We start from the raw sequence: 21,164 nt of genomic DNA on the forward strand, positions 1-21,164 counted from the left end.
ATTTCCCCACACTGGTATCTTCCGATGTGAATAGATACGAAGATGAAGACCAAGGAAATTTGAGGGGACCTCTCTGCCTTTAAAGAGCCAGATGTATTTATGGTTGCTCACAGGTTACTGCAGCACGATAGCCCTGTGCTCACTGTCTGCACCTGCTCCAAGCCCACACAAAGTGGTTTCACTTGGCTTTCCCTCTGAGAGGGTCCAGACGCAGGTCCCGGTTGGGCAGTAACTTGTTACACTGCACAAACAGGCCATGAACCGGTCCTGAGCTGGGAAAAGGGAATGATGTGTGTGCTTCTGTGGTTTCCCACCTAGCTGGTGCCGTGGGTTAGTCACTGTTGGTTGCTGGAGTCCTGCTCTGTGTGTGCAGCAGGGCTGTGTTCACTGGTGCCTGCCTGGCAGCCCTTTGCAGCAGCGTGGGGTATCCCAGCCCATCCCACCTGGCTTTGGGATGCACCAGGGAAGCAGTGGGTGAAGGGGGCTGCTGGAAGGACAAACTGCCCAAGGCTCAGCATGGAGGAGTGCCGGGTGTTGGCACAGTGGTGGGGTGTTGTTCTCAGTGTGCCAGGAGGGCAGCAATGCTCACCCACCCCTGAGGATGGTCCCACAAACTCCTGCAGCCCTTCGCTGTGTCTCATGAACCTGCTGCCGTGGCTGCACCCAGCCAAACACTCCTTGTCTTGGTTTCTTTAGCCCTAATGATGGTTTACATTGCTGCATGTGTCAGCACCTGGCTTGGGCAGCAGATGCTGCTCTGCTCCCTGCCCTCAGCAGTGCCCTGCAATCTGCAGAGGCACTAATTAAAGTCTGCTAATGATGATGGGGCAGATAGAAAATACCCCCATGAACAAAAGTGGCTGCTTCAGAACTGGATCCATGTTGAGCTCACAGCCCTTGTGAGGCTGGGTTCCCAGTGCACCCCAGTTCCCTGCAACCTTTGTGCGCTTTTTGCCACAGTGTGCTCAGCTTGCAGCTTGCACCCACCCCTATTTAAAAAAAACCTTTTTATTTTAACCTATAAATACCATTGGGAGGCAAAGATCACCTCACCCCCCTTCCTGTGTGATATGAATTAATATCTCTGTGGTGAAGGAGATGTGAAATAGTGGAATAGAATTAATAGCCGTGGGGCACTTGCAGGAGATGAAATAAGAAACTTTGGGTCAACCTTCTGAGTGTCTTCACTTCGTTCCCAGCGGTCATCCCTCTGCTCCCTGACCCACATCCCGTGCCCTTTGGAAAGCAGCAAAGGAGAAATGAGCTTGTGAGAGATGTCACCTCTAGAAATGCCAAGATTCTTCCACGTGGGATTTAGAGCAGCAAAATACCTGTGTCCCAACAGCATATGGCGGGCCCCAGGACCCCCATTTCTTTCCTAAAGCTCTTCTCCATTTTAAGACTCAGTCTCATCTCTGCTTTACTTTAAAATGCAGCTGTAATCACTAACTGACTCCAGATTGGGAGCCTGGCTTTGGAGTCGTGCAGTATCATGGGTGAGGAGCAGTGACATTTCATCATTGTGCCTTCTGGGTTTATTTTATTAGCTGCAAGTGACAGCACTGAAGAAGGAATCATCTCTGAGCTGGTTTTAGCCTGTAACTGCCAGAGTCTCTTGAAACCCAGCTCCACTGAGCCTGTGGTTTGCTGCTGGATGACAGTGCATCGGAAGATACTAGCCCACACCAGAGCCATGTCTTCTGCTCCATCCTTTGTTTTGGGCATATGCACATCCATGAGGTTCTTGGCTGGGGGCTGGGCGTTGTTTCTGAGGTGGGAGAAGCTGTGATGCTGCTGCTGCTGCTGCTGCTGTTCCCAATCACAGTGGTCCCATGGGTCAGAGCCTGTAGTGAAGGGCCCAGTGAGCTGCTTTCCAGCTCTTGCACAAAGCTTGTTGAGTCCCTGCTGGGGATGCTGTGGTTGTTTTGGAAGCAGGGAGAGCCAGGAGTCAGCCAGAGCAGCAGGACTGTGCCTTGGGAGGCAGCTTTTGGAGCTTTGGGTAGCAAAGAGAGTTCAGCAAGTGCCCACTACTCCCTTGGGACAGGCTTCCTCCACAGACTTAGCAAACTGCTGTTTTCTGGTTTAATTTTGATCTGCATGTTACAGGGCTGGCATGTCCGTATTTAATAAGCCAATACTGCATTATGGATTATCTGTAGGTTAGAAATGGTATTGCCTACCCCTATCAACTTCCCCTGCTTGATGAGTATGTCTCCCCCCTCAACCCACCACCTTCTAACTCAGCGCTAAAAATCATTCCTTGCTTGAGAAATTGGCTTTTTCAGTGATGTCCGTGATGTGTTGAGTAACGTGCTCTCCTTGCTGCACTCACCCCTGCCCATGTCAGGGGGCTGCCCAGTGCCAGGGGGGCTGCCCATGCTGCCTGTGGGGCTGGGTGCCCTGGGGAGGTCTGTGCCTTCAGTGCAGAGAGTGGCATGGAGAAGTCATGGACCCATTAATATTTTTCCAAGCTGAAGGGGAACCTTAGGCTTGTCTCCCAAGACTCTCAGAGCTGCTCTGTGCTTCTCCACCCCACAGCTCCAAAGCCAGCCTGGCTTTGGTGGGATTAGTGGCATCTTTCCCACAAGCACGTGACTATGGCCATGCCAGCCACGGGGCATGCATGGAGCCCCACATCTGGGGGGCTGGAGGAGCTGTTGGAACCTCTGACAGCACAGTCTGAGGTCGCTGCCCAGCCATGGGTTGCTGCTTGCTCATGGTCACTGGCCCCAGTGTGGCTGCCAAGGAGGAACAAGTTTGGGATCAGCCACTCTCTGGGTGCCAGGGTGTCCCAGGAGCAGCTGGGTCCGCTTGCACCAAGGCTTTGCACACCAGCACGTCCTGGGGAAGGGCAGCAACAGCTCCTGCGCCTGAGGGGCGCGGGGAGATGGAGGGGCAGGGGGCACCCACGTGGCATTGGCTTGGGCTTCCAGCAGCCCTTTTCCACCCGGCTCTTGGAGGCATGCATGGGAGCATCTGGCTGTCTCCAGCACCCACTGACTCTTTCCTTCACCCTCTCTCTGTCCTCACAGCTCGCTGCCAGAAGAGAAAAGCAAAACAGGCTCTTCCTTCGAGACTGGTCCAAAGCCGAGCGAGAAGCCGGATGCGGAACAAGCCGAGCTGGACACGGAGCAGAAGCGGAGCCGTGCCCGGGAACGCCGACGAGAAGGACGGTCCAAGACCTTTGACTGGGCTGAATTTCGCCCCATCCAGCAGGCCCTGGTGCAGGAGCGTGCAAACGCTGCAGACTCCTCCAGCAGCGGCTCGGCCGCCTTCCCCAGGGACACCGGAGCTGCCGACGCCGACCCCGGAGAGCTGGAGCGGGAGCGGGCCCGGCGGCGGGAGGAGCGGCGCAAGCGCTTCGAGATGATCGATGCCGTGGACGGGGCAGGGTCAGAAGAGGCGCTGAGGATGGAGGTGGACAGGATCCTGCCTGTCCCAGCAGACATCAAACCGCAGAACGTCCACGTGGAGATCGAGCAGCGCTGGCACCAGGTGGAGACCACCCCGCTGCGGGAGGAGAAGCAGATCCCCATCACGCCGCTGCACCTCGCCCACGCCGAGGACCGGGAAGAGGGGCTGACGAAGCAGCACCTGACCACGCTGCTGGAGAAGGAGGTAAAGGGTGTGTAGGGTGCAGGCTGCCTGCCAGACTGGCCTTCAGGCCACTGGGGTGACTGTAGGGAGTGTGATATAGGCTTAAAAATAGCTGTAAATGTTCCTCCTTCATGGTAGCAACTAGTAGGGATGCAGTAAGTTCCTTGAGAAGTTGGCAGGGCAAAGATATGCATCCATTCCTCTTCAGCTCTGCCAACAGCTTTCAAGTTTCCCACAGCTGCAGAAAGGGCTGTTCTCATGGCCTGGTACTTCCTTACCCCTCTCAGCCTGATTTGGTGGTTGTAGTCAGCCTGTTTCTTGACAAAATGGGTACAATCAAAGTGTATCAACCAGATGACAAATTCAAGCTCCCAATCCTCTGTGCCTCTGCAGCTATAGAGACTTGTGTCTGCGTTTATAAACTGGCATGAACTGTAACACACACCACAAAGGTTCCCTTTTTGTGGAGCCTACATCAAATAGTCTTAAGATTTTTGGAAAAGAATGGGGGAGACTCAGCTCACTTGGAAGAGTTCTGCACCTGGGATAACAAAGGTTGTCGTTAGGTGGGATTAAGGTGTATTAGTGGGAATGAAAGGGGTAACCTTTTCTTACAGAGTAATCAGGAATATCACCGAGCTGAACTGGGCTGGGATTTGCCAGGGTCGTGCCTGGCACGAGCTGGTGCTGTTCATCCTTTGCCGCAGCGAGCTTTACGAATTACACTATTGCATAAATAAGTTCTTTCAGAGGGGAGGGATTTTCCTGGCAAAATGAAATCCAGGTCTCAGAGCAGAGCAGAGCAGTGGTGCCATCAAAAGCTCCGTTAATTGTGCTCTGTGTCCCCTCCGAGCCACTTGTTCCTATGGCTGATCCCCTGCCCACTCCCTGGACACTGTCTCTGTTCATGTCCCTCCAGCTGGAGCAGAAGCAGAAGGAGGCCCTGGAGCTCCTGGAGCAGAACCGGCACCTGCAGGATCAGCTGAAAGTGGCTCTGGGCCGGGAGCAGAGCGCCCGGGAGGGCTACGTGTTGCAGGTAGGAGAGCAGGGAGGAGATGGAGATCCATCTTCCCTGTGCCCGAGGGATCCCTGGTGGGCTTCCATCTGCGGTGTTCGTGGGGACATCCTGGGTGGCCACCACCGAGCTCCGAGAGATTTGACCTTCTTGCAAACGTGGCTAATTCTGTAGCATTACCAGATCACCTGCTTCTGGAAACCTCTGATCTGGGATGGAATAGAAGGTAGCGTTACCTGTTAGCATTCCCAAGGGAAAACAGAACAGAGCCAGACAGACGGGACTTCAGTGAAGTCCACCTCTGATCCATCCCGTACTGTGTTTGTCTTTGCAACAGCTGTTTCCCCTTTCTATGCCTCAGATTCTCCCCTCGGTCAGCAGGGTGCACACAAGGCTTTCCAAGCATCCTATAGCCCACCAGTTGTTCCTGACTCGGGATTTTGTCTTCCCATTACACGGGCAAACGCAGGACACTCAGATGTATCTCCCATTCACGTTCCCTCCAGCCAGAGTGGGATTTGCACTGGGATAATCTGTTATCTTGGGTCACTTGGGTGGTTTCTGCGGTCACAAGATTCCTCAACAAAGCCTTGAAATGAGTTTTGGAGGATCTGACAAAAGAAACAGGATGGTCTTTGGGAAAACCTTTCCTCCCCTCATACAAACAAAGCAGGTTTTTTCCAGCCCTTCCTCTGAGACCATCCATGCCTGGGGGAAGTTGTGGCACCTGCAGGGCAGCTTCTGGCTGCTCTCAGGCGTCCATAGTCTTGTTCTGTGCAGGGGCAGCATTTTGACCTGCTCAAATCTATTTGACAAAACTGTCTGTGGATCAAAGTGGCCGCACATTGCCGCACACTGCGCTCCCATGGCAGCAAAACCCAGTGTCCGTGCCAAATCTTGCATCCTTATTTCTCACAGGAAAATTTTCCCTGAAGCACAGGCACTGGAGCAGCCCAGGGAGGGGGACATCTTGCCTTCCTTGCCCATGATCTCCCAGGAGGAGTAATTAATTAATTTCTGGAGTCTCCAAGCTGAGTCTCAGTGCCTGCTTGGAGGAGTTCCATTTTCACTTGGCAGAGCTGGAAGAGTAACTAAGTCCCGCTTCCCTGGGGCAGAGGCGTCTGACCTCCCTTTGCCTGGAGCCTGGAAAAATCAGGGAATGGGGATAAAAACTGGATGCTTAATCCACCATCAGATTGAAGTTGGCCACAGTGCCTCAATACAAGGAGGGGTGGCAAGAGGGAAAGCCTGCAGAGAGGCTGAGTTGCAGAGAGAAGTGACCGAAACTTGGACCTGGAAGTTGGAGAGGGTTTTCGGAAAGGTCGGAGGTTTTTGCCTGCTCCAGTCTAATTGTTCTGGGGATTTCCCTTGTGTTTCCTGGGAACCAGAGGGATTAAAGTCCTGTTGTAGGAGAGAGTAACCCTACCAAACCCTGCTGGGGTGGAGAGAGTGGAGCTGCTGGGGGAATTCTGCAGCCCCAGACTGCACACAAACATCACAGCATTTTTTTGGACAACCCCTCTTAATTTCCTGTGCCCACCCCCCCTATCATGCCTGATTTTGGGGAAGTTCCTTATTGTCTATTAGGAGGGCTGATGGAGAAGCTCGACTGCTGCCAAACCCATCCCTCCTGAGGTGCCTGGGAGGCACCAACCCCTCCTTGGCAGCCTGACCAGCCCCACAGGGACCCCCATGCACTGCCTGTTCTGTGAGGCAGTGCTGAGCCACCCCTCCAATGCATGTGCCATGCACCAAAGCCTCTCTGGCCTCGTGTAACCCCTCTCTTGCTCTGAGCTTCCTCGGGATGGGTCACCCTAACCTTGATCCCTGCTGGGAGAAACAGCAGGAGCTCCTGCTCTTGGCAAATGGGCTGGAGACATCCCCTGCTCCAGTAACTGTGGGTGGGAGGGGGCACGTACTAACCTGTCCCAGACGGATGTTCTTGCATGTTTTTGGTGTAAAGCATGAAATTTAACTTAACATAACTGAGTGTCACATCTGTGGGCTTTCCTTAATCAGCAACCAGAGTACAGCAAGGCAGGCCAAATTCCTAGGCTTAACGCTGTGCTTCTCTCACCTCTTCCTGTCTATGTTTGTTTTTTTTTTAAGATACATAATTTCTGTCGCCTTTTGCATGACGCTTTCTGTGAGTTTTCTCTTTGCATGCTCCATTGCTTTGGTTTGAATCTCACAAAGGTTGGTTTCTTTCATTTTTACATTCTCATCACACCTTTTCCTTCCCTCCATTTGTCGGGCTTTTTATTTTGTCCTTTGTTGGTTTATTTTATTTTGCAGGTAGAGAAATTAGATCCTCCCTAGCCCTAAGCTTTAGCATAACAGCATCTCTCTAAAACGATGAGCAGCCACTCAGTCCTGTTTGGCAAGCACAGAAATGACATCGCCACCACAATGGCTGGCCCATCGCCCCGTGTTTGGGTGGGATGTGATGTCATTTGCTGTCACCTCACTTTCTGTTGTTGCTTTGGTTGGTGGACTGTATTACCTGAACTGTGCACTTTTTGTTTCACAAACAAACAAAACAAACTTGCTAAAAAAAAGCAGTTCCTTTCTCCTACACCTCGTTCCATCTCCTCCTCATCATCATCCTTGGCATTTTTCTTTTGTGTGTCTGTCTCCGTTTTACTGCTGGTGTTTCTTTTTCATTATTTTTTTGTTTCTGTTTGAGTTTGGGTTTATTTTTTTTTTCCATTTAGCCTGTTACTGTACAGCTGTTTTGATGTTGTGGTCAGTGTTTTCTGTTACTGGAAAGCAGTTGTCGCTCATTAAAAAAAAAAAAAAAGTTGGTTAAACAAACCAAATTGTGCCAAGAACAAATCATCCCAATTGGAGCAGTGGGTAGCAGCCAAGTCGCTGTGAGGAGCTTTTCCGTGGCCTGCCTGGCCAGAGGTGTGACACTCAGAAGGGAGAGCCAAGAGTGTTACTAATCTAGTATTTAATCAATTTTTTTAAGACCGAGGTGGCCGCCTCGCCATCAGGTGCCTGGCAGAGGCTCCACAAAGTCAACCAAGACCTCCAAAGCGAGTTGGAAGCCCAATGCCAGCGTCAAGAGGTGATCAATCAGCAGATTCAGTCGCTGAAGCGCAGCTACGCCGAGGCCAAGGATGTGATCCGGCACCACGAGGCCGAGATTCAGAGCCTGCAGGCGAGGCTCAGTAACGCGGCGGCTGAGCTCACCATCAAGGAGCAGACCCTGGCCAAGCTCAAGAGCGACCTGAGGAGCGAGAAGGAGAAAGCCAAAGAGCAGCTGGAGGAGTGGCAGCACGGCGAGGCCGCGCTCAGCTCCCAGCTGAAGGCCAGCGAGCAGAAGCTGAAGAGTGCGGAGGCTCTGCTGCTGGAGAAGACCCAGGAGCTGCGGGACCTGGAGATGCAGCAGGCTCTGCAGCGGGACCACCAGAAGGAAGTGCAGCGGCTCCAGGACAGGATCGCAGACCTCAGCGGGCAGCTGAATGCCAGCGAGCAGGCACGGGTCCTCATGGAGGAGAAGCTGCAGAAGAACTACGAGGCTTTGCTGGAGAGCTGCGAGAGGGAGAAGCAGGTTTTGATACGGAGCCTGAAGGAAGTGGAGGACAAGGCCAACGAGTATGAGAATCAGCTGCAGAACAGCGAGCAGCAAATGGAGATTCTGCAGAAGGAAAAGCTGAGCGCCAAGTTTGAAGGCAGCGAGCTCGTTCACCAGCTGGAGGAGCAGCTGGCCATGAAGGAGGCCAGCATCCAAAAACTTGCCGAGCACATCAAGGAGCTCGAAAGAGAGAGGGATCAGATCAAGTGCCGGTTCCATGAGCTCATGAATCAGGTGGCCGAGTCGGATAACGAAGTTGCAAAGCTACAAGCAAAGTTGAAAATGGAAGAGACCAACTACCACAATCTGGAGCAGTCGTTTGAGGAGGTGTCAGATCAGTTCCGGGGTGTGCAGGAGGTGCTGAAAGAGAAAGAAGAAGAGCTGAGACACGTTAAGGAAATGCACTTGAGAATTGTGGAGAAGAAAGATCAAGATCTCAGTGAGGCTTTGGTTAAAGTGGTTGCTTTAGATAGCAGTTTAGAGGAGACTAAAGTTAAGCTAAAGGCCAAGGAGGAGGCTTTAAAGAAATTAGCTAGTGTGGGCACAGGTCCATGTGCTGAGGAGGCAGAAGACCTTGTCCCCAGTCTTGAGGCGGATGAAAGTCATCCATCCCAAATGGGGCAGGCTCTGCAAACTCAGGATGTCCACCCAGCTCTGACTTACGCACTGAAGGAAGAGGAGGATGAGGTTCTTGAGACCACTCAGAGGCAAGTGGAGGAATTTGGCTCCCCATCTAAAGTTGTAGAGCTCCAGGACCAAGAGTTGGTTCAGAAAGCTTTAGCTAAGCCTGATGTAGGAATCATGGGGGCCAAGAGGCAAAGGATTCGCTTTTCAAGCATCCAGTGTCAAAAATATATCCATCCAGATGGATCAGAGAAAAACTGGACAAGCAGTACCTCTTCAGACACAAGCCAGGACAGATCTCTGTCTGAAGAAAGCATGTCCTCAGAGCCAGCTCTGGGTTACCCCTCATCAGGGACGAGTGATTCTGAGACTTATCTCTCCATCATCCATTCCCTGGAAACCAAACTGTATATTACAGAGGAAAAGCTCAAAGATGTGACGATGAAGCTTGAAAGCCAGCACGGCCATAACCAGGAGACACTCATCGCCCTCCACCATCAGTGGGCCAGCACGGAGTCCCAGCTGCGGGAGCAGCTTCAGACCAGCTTGTCCCAAGTCAATGCTTTGATCTCACAGCTGGAGAGCGAGAGGCAGGAAAAGTTCAAGCTCATAGAAAGTCACGTCAATGAGCTGGGAGGTTTCCAGATGAAAAACGATCAAGCGCTGACTTGCTTAGAGAAGTGCAGGGAGCAGCTAAGATCCTTGCCCAAATCAGACAAGGATAAAGAGGGTGATTTGTTCCTTGTTACTCTGTCCAGCATGGAAACAACTTTATCTAACGCAATCCAAGCCTTGAGTGGAGCGCCAGTCCCGTCAGAGTATCAGCAGAGTGAAAGCCTCACCACGGACAGCCCTGCTCCAGAAGGAGGGGATTTGGAAGATGAGCACATCTCCAAGGAGCAGCCAGCAGATGTGTTTGACACTGGCCAGCTGAGGTGGCTTTCTGAGAAGGTGGCATTTGAGGCTTCTCTCATCAACCAAATAGCAGAGTCTTTGAAAAATGCAAGCTCTGAGATAGCCCAGCTTCTGAGAGAGATCCAGGGAACAGCCGAGGTGGTTTTGTTGGAGCCAGCAAGTGTTTCTCATACAGCCAATGATTTGGCCAGCATCCTGTCTAAAAAGCTGCTGCTGGAAGGGGAGTTTTGGAGCCAGGTGGAGGAGCTGAGAGCGCACTTGAGCACGAGAGACGGAGATGCCGAGGGTAAAACAGAAACAACTTTGGGCATTTCCCCATGTTTTCTCAGTGCTGTAGCAGATGCTACATTGATTAAGGCAGAACTTGGGTTTGTTGCAGAGAAAATGAGAGAATCTTTTCATCAGAGGTTAAAAGCAATTGAAGAAGAGCTCCATAATACCAAAACAGCTCTCCAGCAGCACAAATGCATGTTGGAGGAGATCATCAAAGCGTACAGGACTCCTGAGTTTGACAGAGTTATGCACCACATTTCTGAAGCACTTGAAATACAAAAAGATGCTTCAGAAAGAACCCAGATCTCTTGGGATGGGAGCCATCTCCAAATGGTGCCGTGCCAGGAATTAGCCAAGGTGGAGGAGACTGGCAGTGCCCCAGACTGTAGTAGTGAAGCTCTTGTTTCCATTCAGGAAGATCTTGCCCAGCAGCTAAAGGACAAATCCAATGTTCTGAAGGAGATATCTGTTGCCTTACTCTCTCTGCCTCCCGAGGAGGCCATGAGAGACTGTCAGAAGCTCCTGAAGATGTCCCAGAGTCTTTCATACCATTCGTGCATGGGAGACCTGGAGCGGTATTCGTCTTTGTTAGTCCACGATGCCATTGTCCAGGCTCAGGTTTGTTACGCCGCTTGCAAAGTCCGTCTGGAGCACGAGAGGGAGATGAAGTCCTACAAGGAGTCCCTGCAGAGCATGGATGCACTGTGCCAGGAGCGCGTGAAGACGGTGTCTCTCCTGCGGGACGAGTACGAGGAGCTGCTCAGGAAGCAGCAGGGCGAGTACAGCGAGGTGATCGCCGTGCTGGAGAGGGAGAACGCTGACCTCAAGGCAAAGGTGTCCCAGCTGGACAACCAGCGGAGGCTCTTGGAGGAGGAAGGGCATGAGCACAGCAAGAGCTTGAGCGAGCTGCAGGGCCGGTACGAGGAGGAGATCCGAAATGTGATCGAGCAGCTCAACAGGACAGAGGATGCCCTGAAGGCTGAGAGGGTGGAGGGGCTCAACCAGCTGGATGCCGTTGTCCGTGACAAGCAGAACATGGAGCAGTATCACCTGGAGCAGATGCAGACACTGGAGGAGAAGTTCCAGGCCAAGATCAAGGAGCTGCAGGTCATCCACGGCGAGGAGCTGCAGGCACTGCAGGACCACTACAGCCAGAACCTGCAGCGCCTGCAAGAGACCCTCGATGAGTACCAGAGGCAGCACCCAGAGGCGTCCCCCGCAGTGGCCCCGGGCGCTGGGGACACCTGGGCAGCCGGTGAGGCGGGTGGCACTGGGCAGGACCCCAGCAGCGACCCGGACTCCATGCATGGCCTGAGGGAACGCATCCAGGAGCTGGAGGCCCAGATGAACGTCATGAGGGATGAGCTGGAGAACAAACATCTGGAGGGGAACGCTTCCACTTTAAGGGAAAAATACCAGAAAGACTTTGAAAACCTAAAGGTCTAGATATGTTTAACATTTTCTGCCTTCTGCTGCTGCGCGTGTGGGAGGGCATGTGCAGTCCCAGAGTTCGCTTGCCAATCCAAGGGACATCCCCTGAAACAAACCCCAGGGTATTAGCCAGGCCTCTGTAAAGCATGGTGTTTCCTTTCTCTCCATGCTGGGGTATTCTAAATGCATTGCTGAGGGTTTGGGAAGGTGGATTTCTGGAGGTGGTCTTTGCCTGGAGAGGGAGAGTTTCAAAGTAGCTTGATAACATCATGCTCTCCTTCAACATGAAGACCTCAGTGTTTCTCCTTGTACCCAGCACATTTTGTTTGTGACTTCCCTTTAAAAGCATTCCTCAGCTCTGTCTTTCCCAGTCTGATCCAATCTCCAGTCTGTCTCTGCTGCCTTCAAAAATGCAGGATGAAATGGAAACTTGATGCTCTCAAAATGTATGTTCCTAGGGAAAGTAACTGCAAACAGATACCAAGTTCTGTAGCAAAGCAGAGCTCCTCTGCAGGAGACTGCATGGACCATGCTGGTGTTGGACACCATAATTCTGTACACAACAAAGAGTGCACAGTTATGGAACACCCAGGTGAGGTGCAGAGAAGCCCACTGGCAATGAAATGCCACCGTTCAAATTGCCCCACCAGTCAGACTGGCTGTAAAACTGGTTTGAGATCATCCAGCACCTAAAAAAAAAGGGTTTGGTGGTTTGCTTTTCCTAGGAGAGCATTTCCAGTTTGGAAGTGAGTTTAGGGTTGTAGAGGACTCTGGTAGCACAAGGGGAGGCTGCCAGGTTGAACAGGAAGCAGAACGGGCAGCGAAGCAGAGGCTGTGCCAGTGAGTCTTTCACAGACCAGTTGCTCTTAAGAATCAGCAAAAATGTGGGAGATCTTGCTTCCAGCCACAAGATCCAGCACACATTTGAGCTGGGGGCGAAGTGTTGCTCAGCTCCAGCCAAAAACCAGTTTTATCCTGGGGAGAGCAGTAGTTCTGCTGAATCCCATTGGAATTAAGCAGCAGTGGTCAGAAAGCAAACCAAGCAATTGGAAACCTGCCCAAACTAGAGACTTGAATGTGCTCCATTCTTCTCCTAAGAACCTGATGGAGAATGTAATATTAGTAGCACCAGTAACATCGGTAGAAGTGTAACTCTTCAACCTGGAGAAGAGAACGCTCCAGGAAGACCTTGGAGCCCTTTCCAGTGCCTAGAGGGACTCCAAGAGAGCTGGAAGGGACTTCTGACAAAGGCATGAAGTGGCAGGACAAAGGGGAATGGCCTTCAGATGAAGGAGGGTGGATTTAGGTTTAATATTAGGAAGGAATTCTTCCCTGTGAAGGTGGTGAGGCCCTGGCACAGGTGGCCCCGAAAAGCTGTGGCTGCCCCATCCCTGGAAGTGTCCAAGGCCAGGTTCAAGGCTTGGAGCAACCTGGGATAGTGGAAGGTGTCCCTGCCCATGGCAGGAGGTAGAATTGGATGGACTTGAAGGTCCTTTCCAACCCAAATAATTCTGTGGTTCTATGAGATACTGATTTGTACGTGTGGATTTATGGCAATGCATTTACAATACATTAAGTAGTGAATCTACAGCCAGACCTATGGCAGAGTATGCACATTTTTCTTCCAAAATTAGAGGTGTTTTAGGAGTTGGACTTGATTCTTGTGTATCCCTTCCAACTCAGCATATTCTATGATTCTGGGTGTAATGAAGAATCCTGCAGGGCTGCTCTGTGCCACAGCCAAGTCCAGGCAGATTCTGGTACTGAGTTAGGAGTCTAAACAAACAAACAAGGCTGGGAAAGTGAAGAATGCCTTGGGATTAAAAATTAAATGGGAGGGAAAAAAAACCACCAAATCTAAAATTGGGAATGAGGATTTAGGTGTAGGTAGCAGAGCATTAGCCAAGAAGGTGATGCTGAGGGGGTGTGTGTTACTGAGGGTCAGTGGTGTTGGACTGTCCTGAGCACTTTTGCCACTGGGGGAGTGAATTTGTCCCTTCTAAAAATTCCCATGGGGTCCCAGAGGTGGCAGTTCTCACTTTCCATGGAAAACACGGTGTTAATCAAGGGGAGCTCAGCTGAAATCAGGGAATAAAGCCAGCCTGTGTCATTAAGGGGAAAAGCCCTTAAGAGTGCTTGGCATCAGGTTTGTCCCATGCTGCCTGATGGGGCTCAGCACCTTATCCCCAGTGTGTGCCCCTTCTTCCCTTGTGGCTTGGGCCTGCCTCTGGCTTTGCTGGTCCTGTCCGTGTCCTGCAGCCGTGTGTCCGTCCAGGATCCTGATACGCTTAGGCTGGCAGCTGAGCTGGGAACAGAAGGACCCAGGCAGGAATTCAGGACCTCACCGCTGGTGAATCCCAACTCCCCAAATTGCTCCTCCTGTGTCCTGGCCCAAGTTCTTTCCTAGTAATTCAATCAGCAAATAATTTTCCCTGAAGCATTTGTAGCAATACTCAGTTGGGAATTAAGATCCTGTTGCTATCACATCATCTTCCTTCCACCCAGAGGCTGAAAAAAACAGGCATTGAAAAGAGCAGAAGGGGCACAGAAGGTTTTTTTTTTGTTGTTTTTTTGACATATATTTGCATTCCGCAACTGGGTCTGCCCCTGTGCATCCTTTTCCCTGGAGCTGTCAGGGGTCAAGCGACTGCAGGACAAGCCCTGACCATTGCAAGGTCCATCGTGCTCCGTGGCTGGGCAAGCAGAAGATCCCTGCTGGACCTGGGGAGCTGAGCTGCCCGCTGGTGTGTGGCTCCTGGTGGGCTCCCCACCACCATGGCACCAGCCCTGTGCTCCCGGGCCAACCCTTTCCCCTCCTCCCTTTGCAGGCAACATGTGAGAGGGGCTTTGCAGCCATGGAGGAGACGCACCAGAAGAAGATCGAGGACCTGCAGCGGCAGCACCAGCGGGAGCTGGAGAAGCTGCGGGAGGAGAAGGATCGCCTGCTGGCAGAGGAAACGGCTGCCACCATCTCAGGTGCCAGGGGGACCCCATGGTGGGACAGGATGGTGGTGATGGAGACATGGCTGGTGTTGGCTGCTTTGATGAACAGAGCGGGGATGGGATGAGGGCTGGGTGGGCTGCACAGGGAGATGGGAATGGGCTTGTGGGAAAGATGTTTTAGAAGGAGGTTCATCTCCTGGTCATCCAGGTTTGGTGCCCATCTCCTGTTCCTTCTGCAGGCTTGGTACCCCTGTCTTTGGCTGTTACACAGTCTGATCTGTTTTGCATTTCAACTCTGAAAGGCGTTAGTCATTCCTGTGGTTAAATTATTGCCAATTCCACACTGAATTCATTCTTCAGTGCACCAGGGAATCTTAAAACACTGGAGTTCAGGGGTTCTGCATTAGGAGTCCCACAGTCCAGGAAACAATGTGTGAAGGGGACAATCATAATCATTTGGACTCTGTTAAAAAGCAGGATTTGCAGAAGCCCCTTTGCAGCTGGGGCACAGACTGAAGGGGTAGTGAAGCAGTGGGAGATTTGCTGGGATGACTTTGGTTTTGTTCCTCTAAGAAATGAACAAAAACTCAAAAACCCACCCGTGGGTGGAGGGTGCTGGGTGCTAACACTGTGCTGCCCCTCACAGCCATCGAAGCCATGAAGAACGCACACCGGGAGGAGCTGGAGCGGGAGCTGGAGAAGTCCCAGCGCTCGCAGATCAGCAGCGTCAACGCCGACATCGAGGCCCTCCGAAGGCAGTACCTGTAAGACCATCACTGTCCTCTGTTGCTATCTGGCAGGGAGATCATGTGTGGGAGCCCCTTCTCTCCCATTTGATTCTGGTGATGAGTTTGGGGTTATTTCAGGGGCCTCTTCCCTTGGTGCCGACCCAGCTGCATCCATCAGAGCCTCCTGGTTGCCTGCAATCTTTCAGGCTCCAGGTCAATGTGTCCTCATTTCCCAAAATAGCTGCTGTGTGGTCCCCAGAAGTAGCAGATGAGTAGCCAGTGCTGCTTTTCATGCAGCTGCAGCAGCAGGGTCATTCCAAAGGAAGCTCTGAGACTTCCATGGCAGGGCTGTCCTCCCATGGGAACTGAGCAGGGCTGCCTGTCAGCTTTATCAACCTTGATACATCTATGTAAGTTGGTGAGGTGTGGAAATACACCTGGGCCTCGGTGCTCAGAGCAAACTTAGAATCCTGGAATGGTTTGGGTTGGAAGGGACCTTAAAGTTCTTCTCATTCCAGCCCCTTGCCTTGGGCAGGGACACCTTCCACTATACCCAGGTTGCCCCAAGCCTTGTCCAACATGGTCTTGGACATTTATTGGGATGGGGCAGACACAGCTTCTCTGGGCAACCTCTGCCAGGGCTTCACCATCCTCACAAGGAATAATTTGGCATTGGTAGATTTTGATAGCTCTCAGCTCAATTTTTGGAAACCTGAGAAAGTTCTGCCATTTAACCTCTGAGAGAACAAACTCCTGTCCCTTTTGGTGCCCAAGCATGGCTCTGCCAGGAGTGAGAAGAGTTGACTTGCTCTGGGCTTGAGTTTTTTCCCCAAAGGGAATATGCAATCCTCATCCTCGGAGCTTAACTCCTGTTGGATTGTCCTGGGATGCTGAAGGAAGAATGGGCTTGTGGATATGTGTGTGTGGATAGGGCACTACCCCAGGTGTGTTCTGCAGGGAGGAGCTGCAGTCGGTGCAGCGGGAGCTGGAGGTGCTTTCGGAGCAGTATTCCCAGAAGTGTTTGGAGAACGCCCACCTGGCGCAGGCGCTGGAGGCTGAGAGGCAGGCCCTCCGCCAGTGCCAGCGGGAGAACCAGGAGCTCAACGCCCACAACCAGGTGAGGCTCCCTGCCCTGGGGACCGTGGGCTCTGTGCTGAGCTGTGTCCTTGCTCCCCCTTCCCACAACGGCTCTCCTCCTCTTCCCAGGAGCTGAATAACCGCCTGGCTGCGGAGATCACGCGATTGCGGACCCTGCTGACCGGGGAGGGCGGGGGAGAGGCTGCTGGGTCGCCTCTCACGCAGGGCAAGGACGCCTACGAGCTGGAGGTGAGCTCTGCAGAGAGGCACGTGGGTGGGCACAAGTGCTGTGTACCCCAGGAGCATGTCACAGCCCGGGAGCGTGTCACAGCCTGAGCGGTGTCACAGCCAGAGCGGTGTCACAGCCATCTGTCCCCCAGTCGGCTCTCATGGCTCTGATAACAGCACTGTTATCATGAGCTGCATCAGGCCAGGAGACTCTGGAGTCCTTCCTGATCTCCTCACCACATTGAGCCAGATACTCACTCTTCCTTCTGCAGCCCCTGCTTGTCCCTGGGATCCAATCCATGCAGAACAGTGGGGACAGAAAATGGGGTGTGCAGGGAGCACATCAGCACTGCAAACTTGGGCGAGTTCCCAAGAGAACCAGGAGGAGTTTTCTTGTGAGAAGCAGAAGATGGGTGGACCAGAGGCTTTTTGGTGCTGGCATGGGGCTAAGTCTCCAGCCCTTGGTTGACTGCTGCTGGGTACAGCAGGTGTCACACTGTGTCTACTCGGGTGCAAAAATGCTGTTTTTTGTTCCCACAGGTCCTGCTGCGGGTGAAAGAATCTGAAATCCAGTACCTGAAGCAGGAGATCAGCTCCCTCAAAGATGAGCTGCAGACAGCACTGAGGGTAATGCCAGTGGTGGTTCTGCAAATCCTCTTCCTGTGCTCTGCTCCTGAGTGTCTGTGCTTAGATTTCAGTCTATTTACACCTAGATTTGAAACCATATTTAATTTTTCCCCTGAATGTAATTCAATACCCATTTTGGTGTCATCAGTAAAGCATTCCATGCATCAACTTAAGATTTACCCCACAAAAGAGACAGTGTGGGAAAACATCCCTTTCAGCATGACTTCCCCATTTAATGTCACATCAGATCAGATTTAAATGGCACAAACAATCAGTGTTAGAGATCTGCCCAGCCTCACAGCAGTGGAACTGGTTTGCTCTGGACAAGCCAAGGCCATTCTTGGGAATTCTGCTTGAATCCTGTGTCTTGGCTAAAATGAAAAGCCACTAACAGCCCTGTAGCTGAGGGGCTGCAGGCACGGGCAGCACTGTGTGCTGGCCCTTGGCTCTCAGCTCTCTGCCTGTCTCCCGGGTCGCTGTTGGAAGCAGCTCCAAGGGGGTGTGTTGGTTGCCCTGGCCAAGCCTGTCTCCCGCTGCCGGCTCTTCTTCCGTCAGCATTTGCCAAGCTCCTCTTGAGTGCATCCACAAACCCCTCGGCTCCAGCTGTCTGTCTGGCTCCAGCGGGTTGTTCTTGTTCCCTTGCCAGGATAAGAAATACGCCAGCGACAAGTACAAAGACATCTACACGGAGCTGAGCATCGTGAAGGCCAAGGCAGACTGTGATATCAGCAGGTTGAAAGAGCAGCTGAAAGCAGCCACAGAAGCTCAGGGAGAGAAATCCCCTGTGAACACCACTGTATCGGGATATGGTCAGTCCTCCTCCAGCAGCAGTCTTGGTGTCCCGAGCTAACACGGGAATCCTGGACTACAAACCCATGTGCAGGAACGGGTCTGAGTGTAGGACTTGGTCTTCCAACCCAAAGCTGATGGGCTTTGAAAGCCTTCTGGCATTTTGCATCAGGAAAACCTCGTGATGCACGATGCCCAAAAACCCCCTCTGCCCTTGGGGCAGCGCTGAGAGTTGGGCTCATCAAGGCATTTTGCTGGGCTGGGAGGGCAGAGTCCCAGCCCTGTCCTTGCAGGAAGGCAGTGGGCACCAGGCTAATCCCACTTCTTTTGCTTCTTCCCAGATATTATGAAATCAAAAAGCAACCCTGATTTCTTGAAGAAAGACAGATCCAGTGTTAGCCGGCAACTAAGGAATATCAGGTCAAAGGTGAGCTCAGATGTCCTGCCCAGTGGGATGGGAATGAGCAATGCCCAGCATTTCTCTTTGATGGGGATCCCAAAGGGGAAGAAATCGGCAGGGGAATAAAATAATTTCCCAGCCACTAGTGCTAGCCTGGATGGCTTTTTTACTGCAAAAGGACTGACTGTGCAGCCAGGCAGGGCCCACTCCCCCACTTCAGACCCTGCTCAGATGGAGGCATGAAGCTGCTCCCTGGTTGGAAAAAAGGCTGACGTTCTCCTTGTTCTTTGGTCTTTCACAGGAGGACTATCCCAGTATCTGCTCCTTCTTTTCAGTTGAAATATAGGTGGAAATGTACACATCATTCTAGTTTTAGTGTTCATCACTGCAAGATTTTTTGTCTTTATGTGTATCAGCAATGTCTGGGTCCTGGGCATATTTAACACACACTTTGTCTGTGTGTTAACTTGGTGCAGATGGCCCTGTGCTTCTGTGGTCCTGTGCTTGCTGTTGATCCCAAAGCCCAGTGATGCTGTGCCAAGCTCTCCTTGGCAGCCAGTTCCATCATGTGGGACCACAGGGATAAGGAAGGGCAAATAATGCTGATCAGGAGTCAGCGTTAAACATAGGGCAGTTGGGAGGAACCTCAGCATGAGCAAACCTGCTTTGCCTCTCACCTGGTGTCTCTTGCTGATGTTTGAAGTGGTTGGGCCCTTGCAGGGCAGGCAGAATACTTTGACTTGGTGACCACGTGGGGAAACACTCAGAGCTCTGCAGCAGCAGCTCCTCATCTCGGAGCATCTGCACTGCACCAGTGAGCAGAGAGAGACTTCTGCACATTTTGGGGCAGCCCAGACCTGCAGGACCACTCTGATGTTGGGTTTCCCTTCACCACTTCAACTCAGATCGCTTTCTGTGTGGTCCCCATGTATGTTGCTTGGTGGGGAAGGAGAGGAGAAGAAGCAGGGGCTGTGCCAGGGCATCGCTGCGGGACGGGCGGCCGGGGCTGCGCCAGCGCAAATTCATTTGGGATTTATGAGCTTCTTCTTTTGTTTTTGTTCTTTCTTTGTTTTATTTTGCTTTTTCCTTCAACAGTCCGTTATTGAGCAGGTCTCATGGGATAACTGAAATGAACCCGAGTCCAGGTTCCCTGCCACGTAGGTAAACACACCGGCACCCGCCCAGCGCCGCAGCCACCACGGGGCGGCCCAACCTCTGCATGCACTGCTCACACCTCCTGCCAAACTAGAGCAAACTTCTCCTAATGACTGACTGACGGGTTTATTCACTGCTAATTCTTCTTCTGGGCGAAGGGGAAGGGGAGGGGAGAGGTCAGTGTAGCCAAGATCCGTGTGAAACGCAGTCTCTCTGCCTCTTCCCTGGGGGATATGGCTTTTTGTCTTCCTGCTCTTCCCACCCTCACCAACACAGCTCATCATCACCGAGAGGATTTGGACCTGGTGGGGCACGTTTTCCTGTTTACTGTGTTGGGAGCGTGGGACACCGAGTGTGCATGCCTGAATGACTCTGCATGCCTCAGACTAAACTCCAGCACTGTCCAGGTCTCGTAGGAAAACACCTGTTCTGCTGTTAGCCAGGTGCAGGAATAGTCTGAGATGCCTTTAAGTGTACTTCCCATAACAGCCCAGAGCATGTAAAATTGTCCCAGCCACCTCATGTGCAGAGGGAATGCCCTGGACTGCCCCAGTTTCCTTACCCACAGTTGCTGCTTTTTCAGGTTGATCCATGCCTGAGCAAGAGTCTTCCTTACTCAGTAACCTTCTCTTCCTGCTCTCCATCCCTGAGCCTCCAAGGCTTCCAAGCTCATCCAGCAAAAGGAGGGAGCTGATAAGAAATTAGTCTGACTCTAATGAGCTAGATATCTCTATTATCTGGAGAAATAGTGAATTTCCTGGCCTAAGGCAAAGACTGAGATAGGAACATGTGCAGAGGGAGGTTAGGAGTGGGGAGCTCCAAGCACAGTGGATGGAGAGCCCCAGGAAGTCTGTTGGAAGATCCCTTTGTCACAGATACCATCCTACATTAGTCTCACTTCATCAGGCTCTCCTCATCAGCAACTGAAATGGTTGTGGGACTGCCTGGGGGTTGGATTTGCTGGAATTTGTGCTGTCAGGCAGAACAGGCTGATGATTCCTGGTGTCTGTTTCCATCCACTGAGAAATCAGATGCAAGAACTGGAATGCATGAGCAGCTGCCATTTAAAGAGGCCCAAAGTAAACTTCCTTTAGGAAGTGTGTGCTCAGAGACTCTCATCCCAGGGGACTCTGCTGCCCCTTGGAAAGAGAGCACACAGCATTTGGAAATTCAGTCCAATTTAGTGCTTTCATTTCCATGCTGCCTGGCAAAGCCCTTCTGTGTTTGTGGGCTTGTGGGAGGAAAAACATTTCCAGAAATACAGTAACCATGGGAATCTGCACAGCCTTGGGGCAAGTTTATCATGGAGTTCTGCCTTGATAAATACATGGGAAGGAAAATGCAGCCCAAAAGTCCAACCTGCTGCTGTGGTAGAACAGTCCCACAGCCAGGGAAAGGAAAGGAGAAGGGGAGGTGGCTGTCTGATAATAGGATCGTGGAGTCACAGAATGGTTTGGGTTGGAAGGGATGAAAAATCATCCTGTTCCAACCCTCTGCCATAGGCAGGGACACCTTCCACCATCCCAGGTTGTTCCAAGCCCCATCCAGCCTGGCCTTGGACACTTCTAGGGATCCAGGGACAGCCACAGCTTCTCTGGGCACCCTGTGCCAGGGCCTCACGGCCCTCACAGGGAAGATTTTCTTCCCTATATCACATCTAACCCTGCTCTCTGGCAATGGGAAGCCATCCCCTCTTGTCCTGTCACTCAGCCTCCCTCCAGAGTCCCTCTCCAGCTCTCCTGGAGCCCCTTTAGGCTCTGGAAGGGGTCCTGAGGTTACCTT

The 21,164-nt window shown here is 52.2% G+C and overlaps 1 protein-coding gene across 12 annotated transcripts in view; it reads left to right on the forward strand.

Moving 5' to 3' along the window:
• MPRIP (myosin phosphatase Rho interacting protein) overlaps positions 1-21,164 on the forward strand; it is a 77,084-nt gene that overhangs the window by 49,838 nt on the left and 6,082 nt on the right. For 7 of the 12 annotated variants that reach the window (XM_030284776.4, XM_072935652.1, XM_072935644.1 and 4 more), the window contains 10 exons: positions 3,033-3,618; positions 4,517-4,633; positions 7,584-11,444; positions 14,264-14,411; positions 15,025-15,142; positions 16,064-16,223; positions 16,313-16,432; positions 16,952-17,038; positions 17,685-17,847; positions 18,169-18,254. In XM_030284776.4, coding sequence (XP_030140636.4) covers positions 3,033-3,618; positions 4,517-4,633; positions 7,584-11,444; positions 14,264-14,411; positions 15,025-15,142; positions 16,064-16,223; positions 16,313-16,432; positions 16,952-17,038; positions 17,685-17,847; positions 18,169-18,254 — 5,446 coding nt within the window. Of the gene's footprint in view, positions 1-3,032; positions 3,619-4,516; positions 4,634-7,583; positions 11,445-14,263; positions 14,412-15,024; positions 15,143-16,063; positions 16,224-16,312; positions 16,433-16,951; positions 17,039-17,684; positions 17,848-18,168; positions 18,255-19,322; positions 19,389-21,164 lie in introns of all 12 variants that reach the window. The other 5 variants (XM_072935647.1, XM_072935646.1, XM_030284780.4 and 2 more) reach the window with 5 other exon arrangements.

Source organism: Taeniopygia guttata, chromosome 14 (genome assembly GCF_048771995.1).
Source record: "Taeniopygia guttata chromosome 14, bTaeGut7.mat, whole genome shotgun sequence".
NCBI classification, from domain to species: domain Eukaryota; kingdom Metazoa; phylum Chordata; class Aves; order Passeriformes; family Estrildidae; genus Taeniopygia; species Taeniopygia guttata.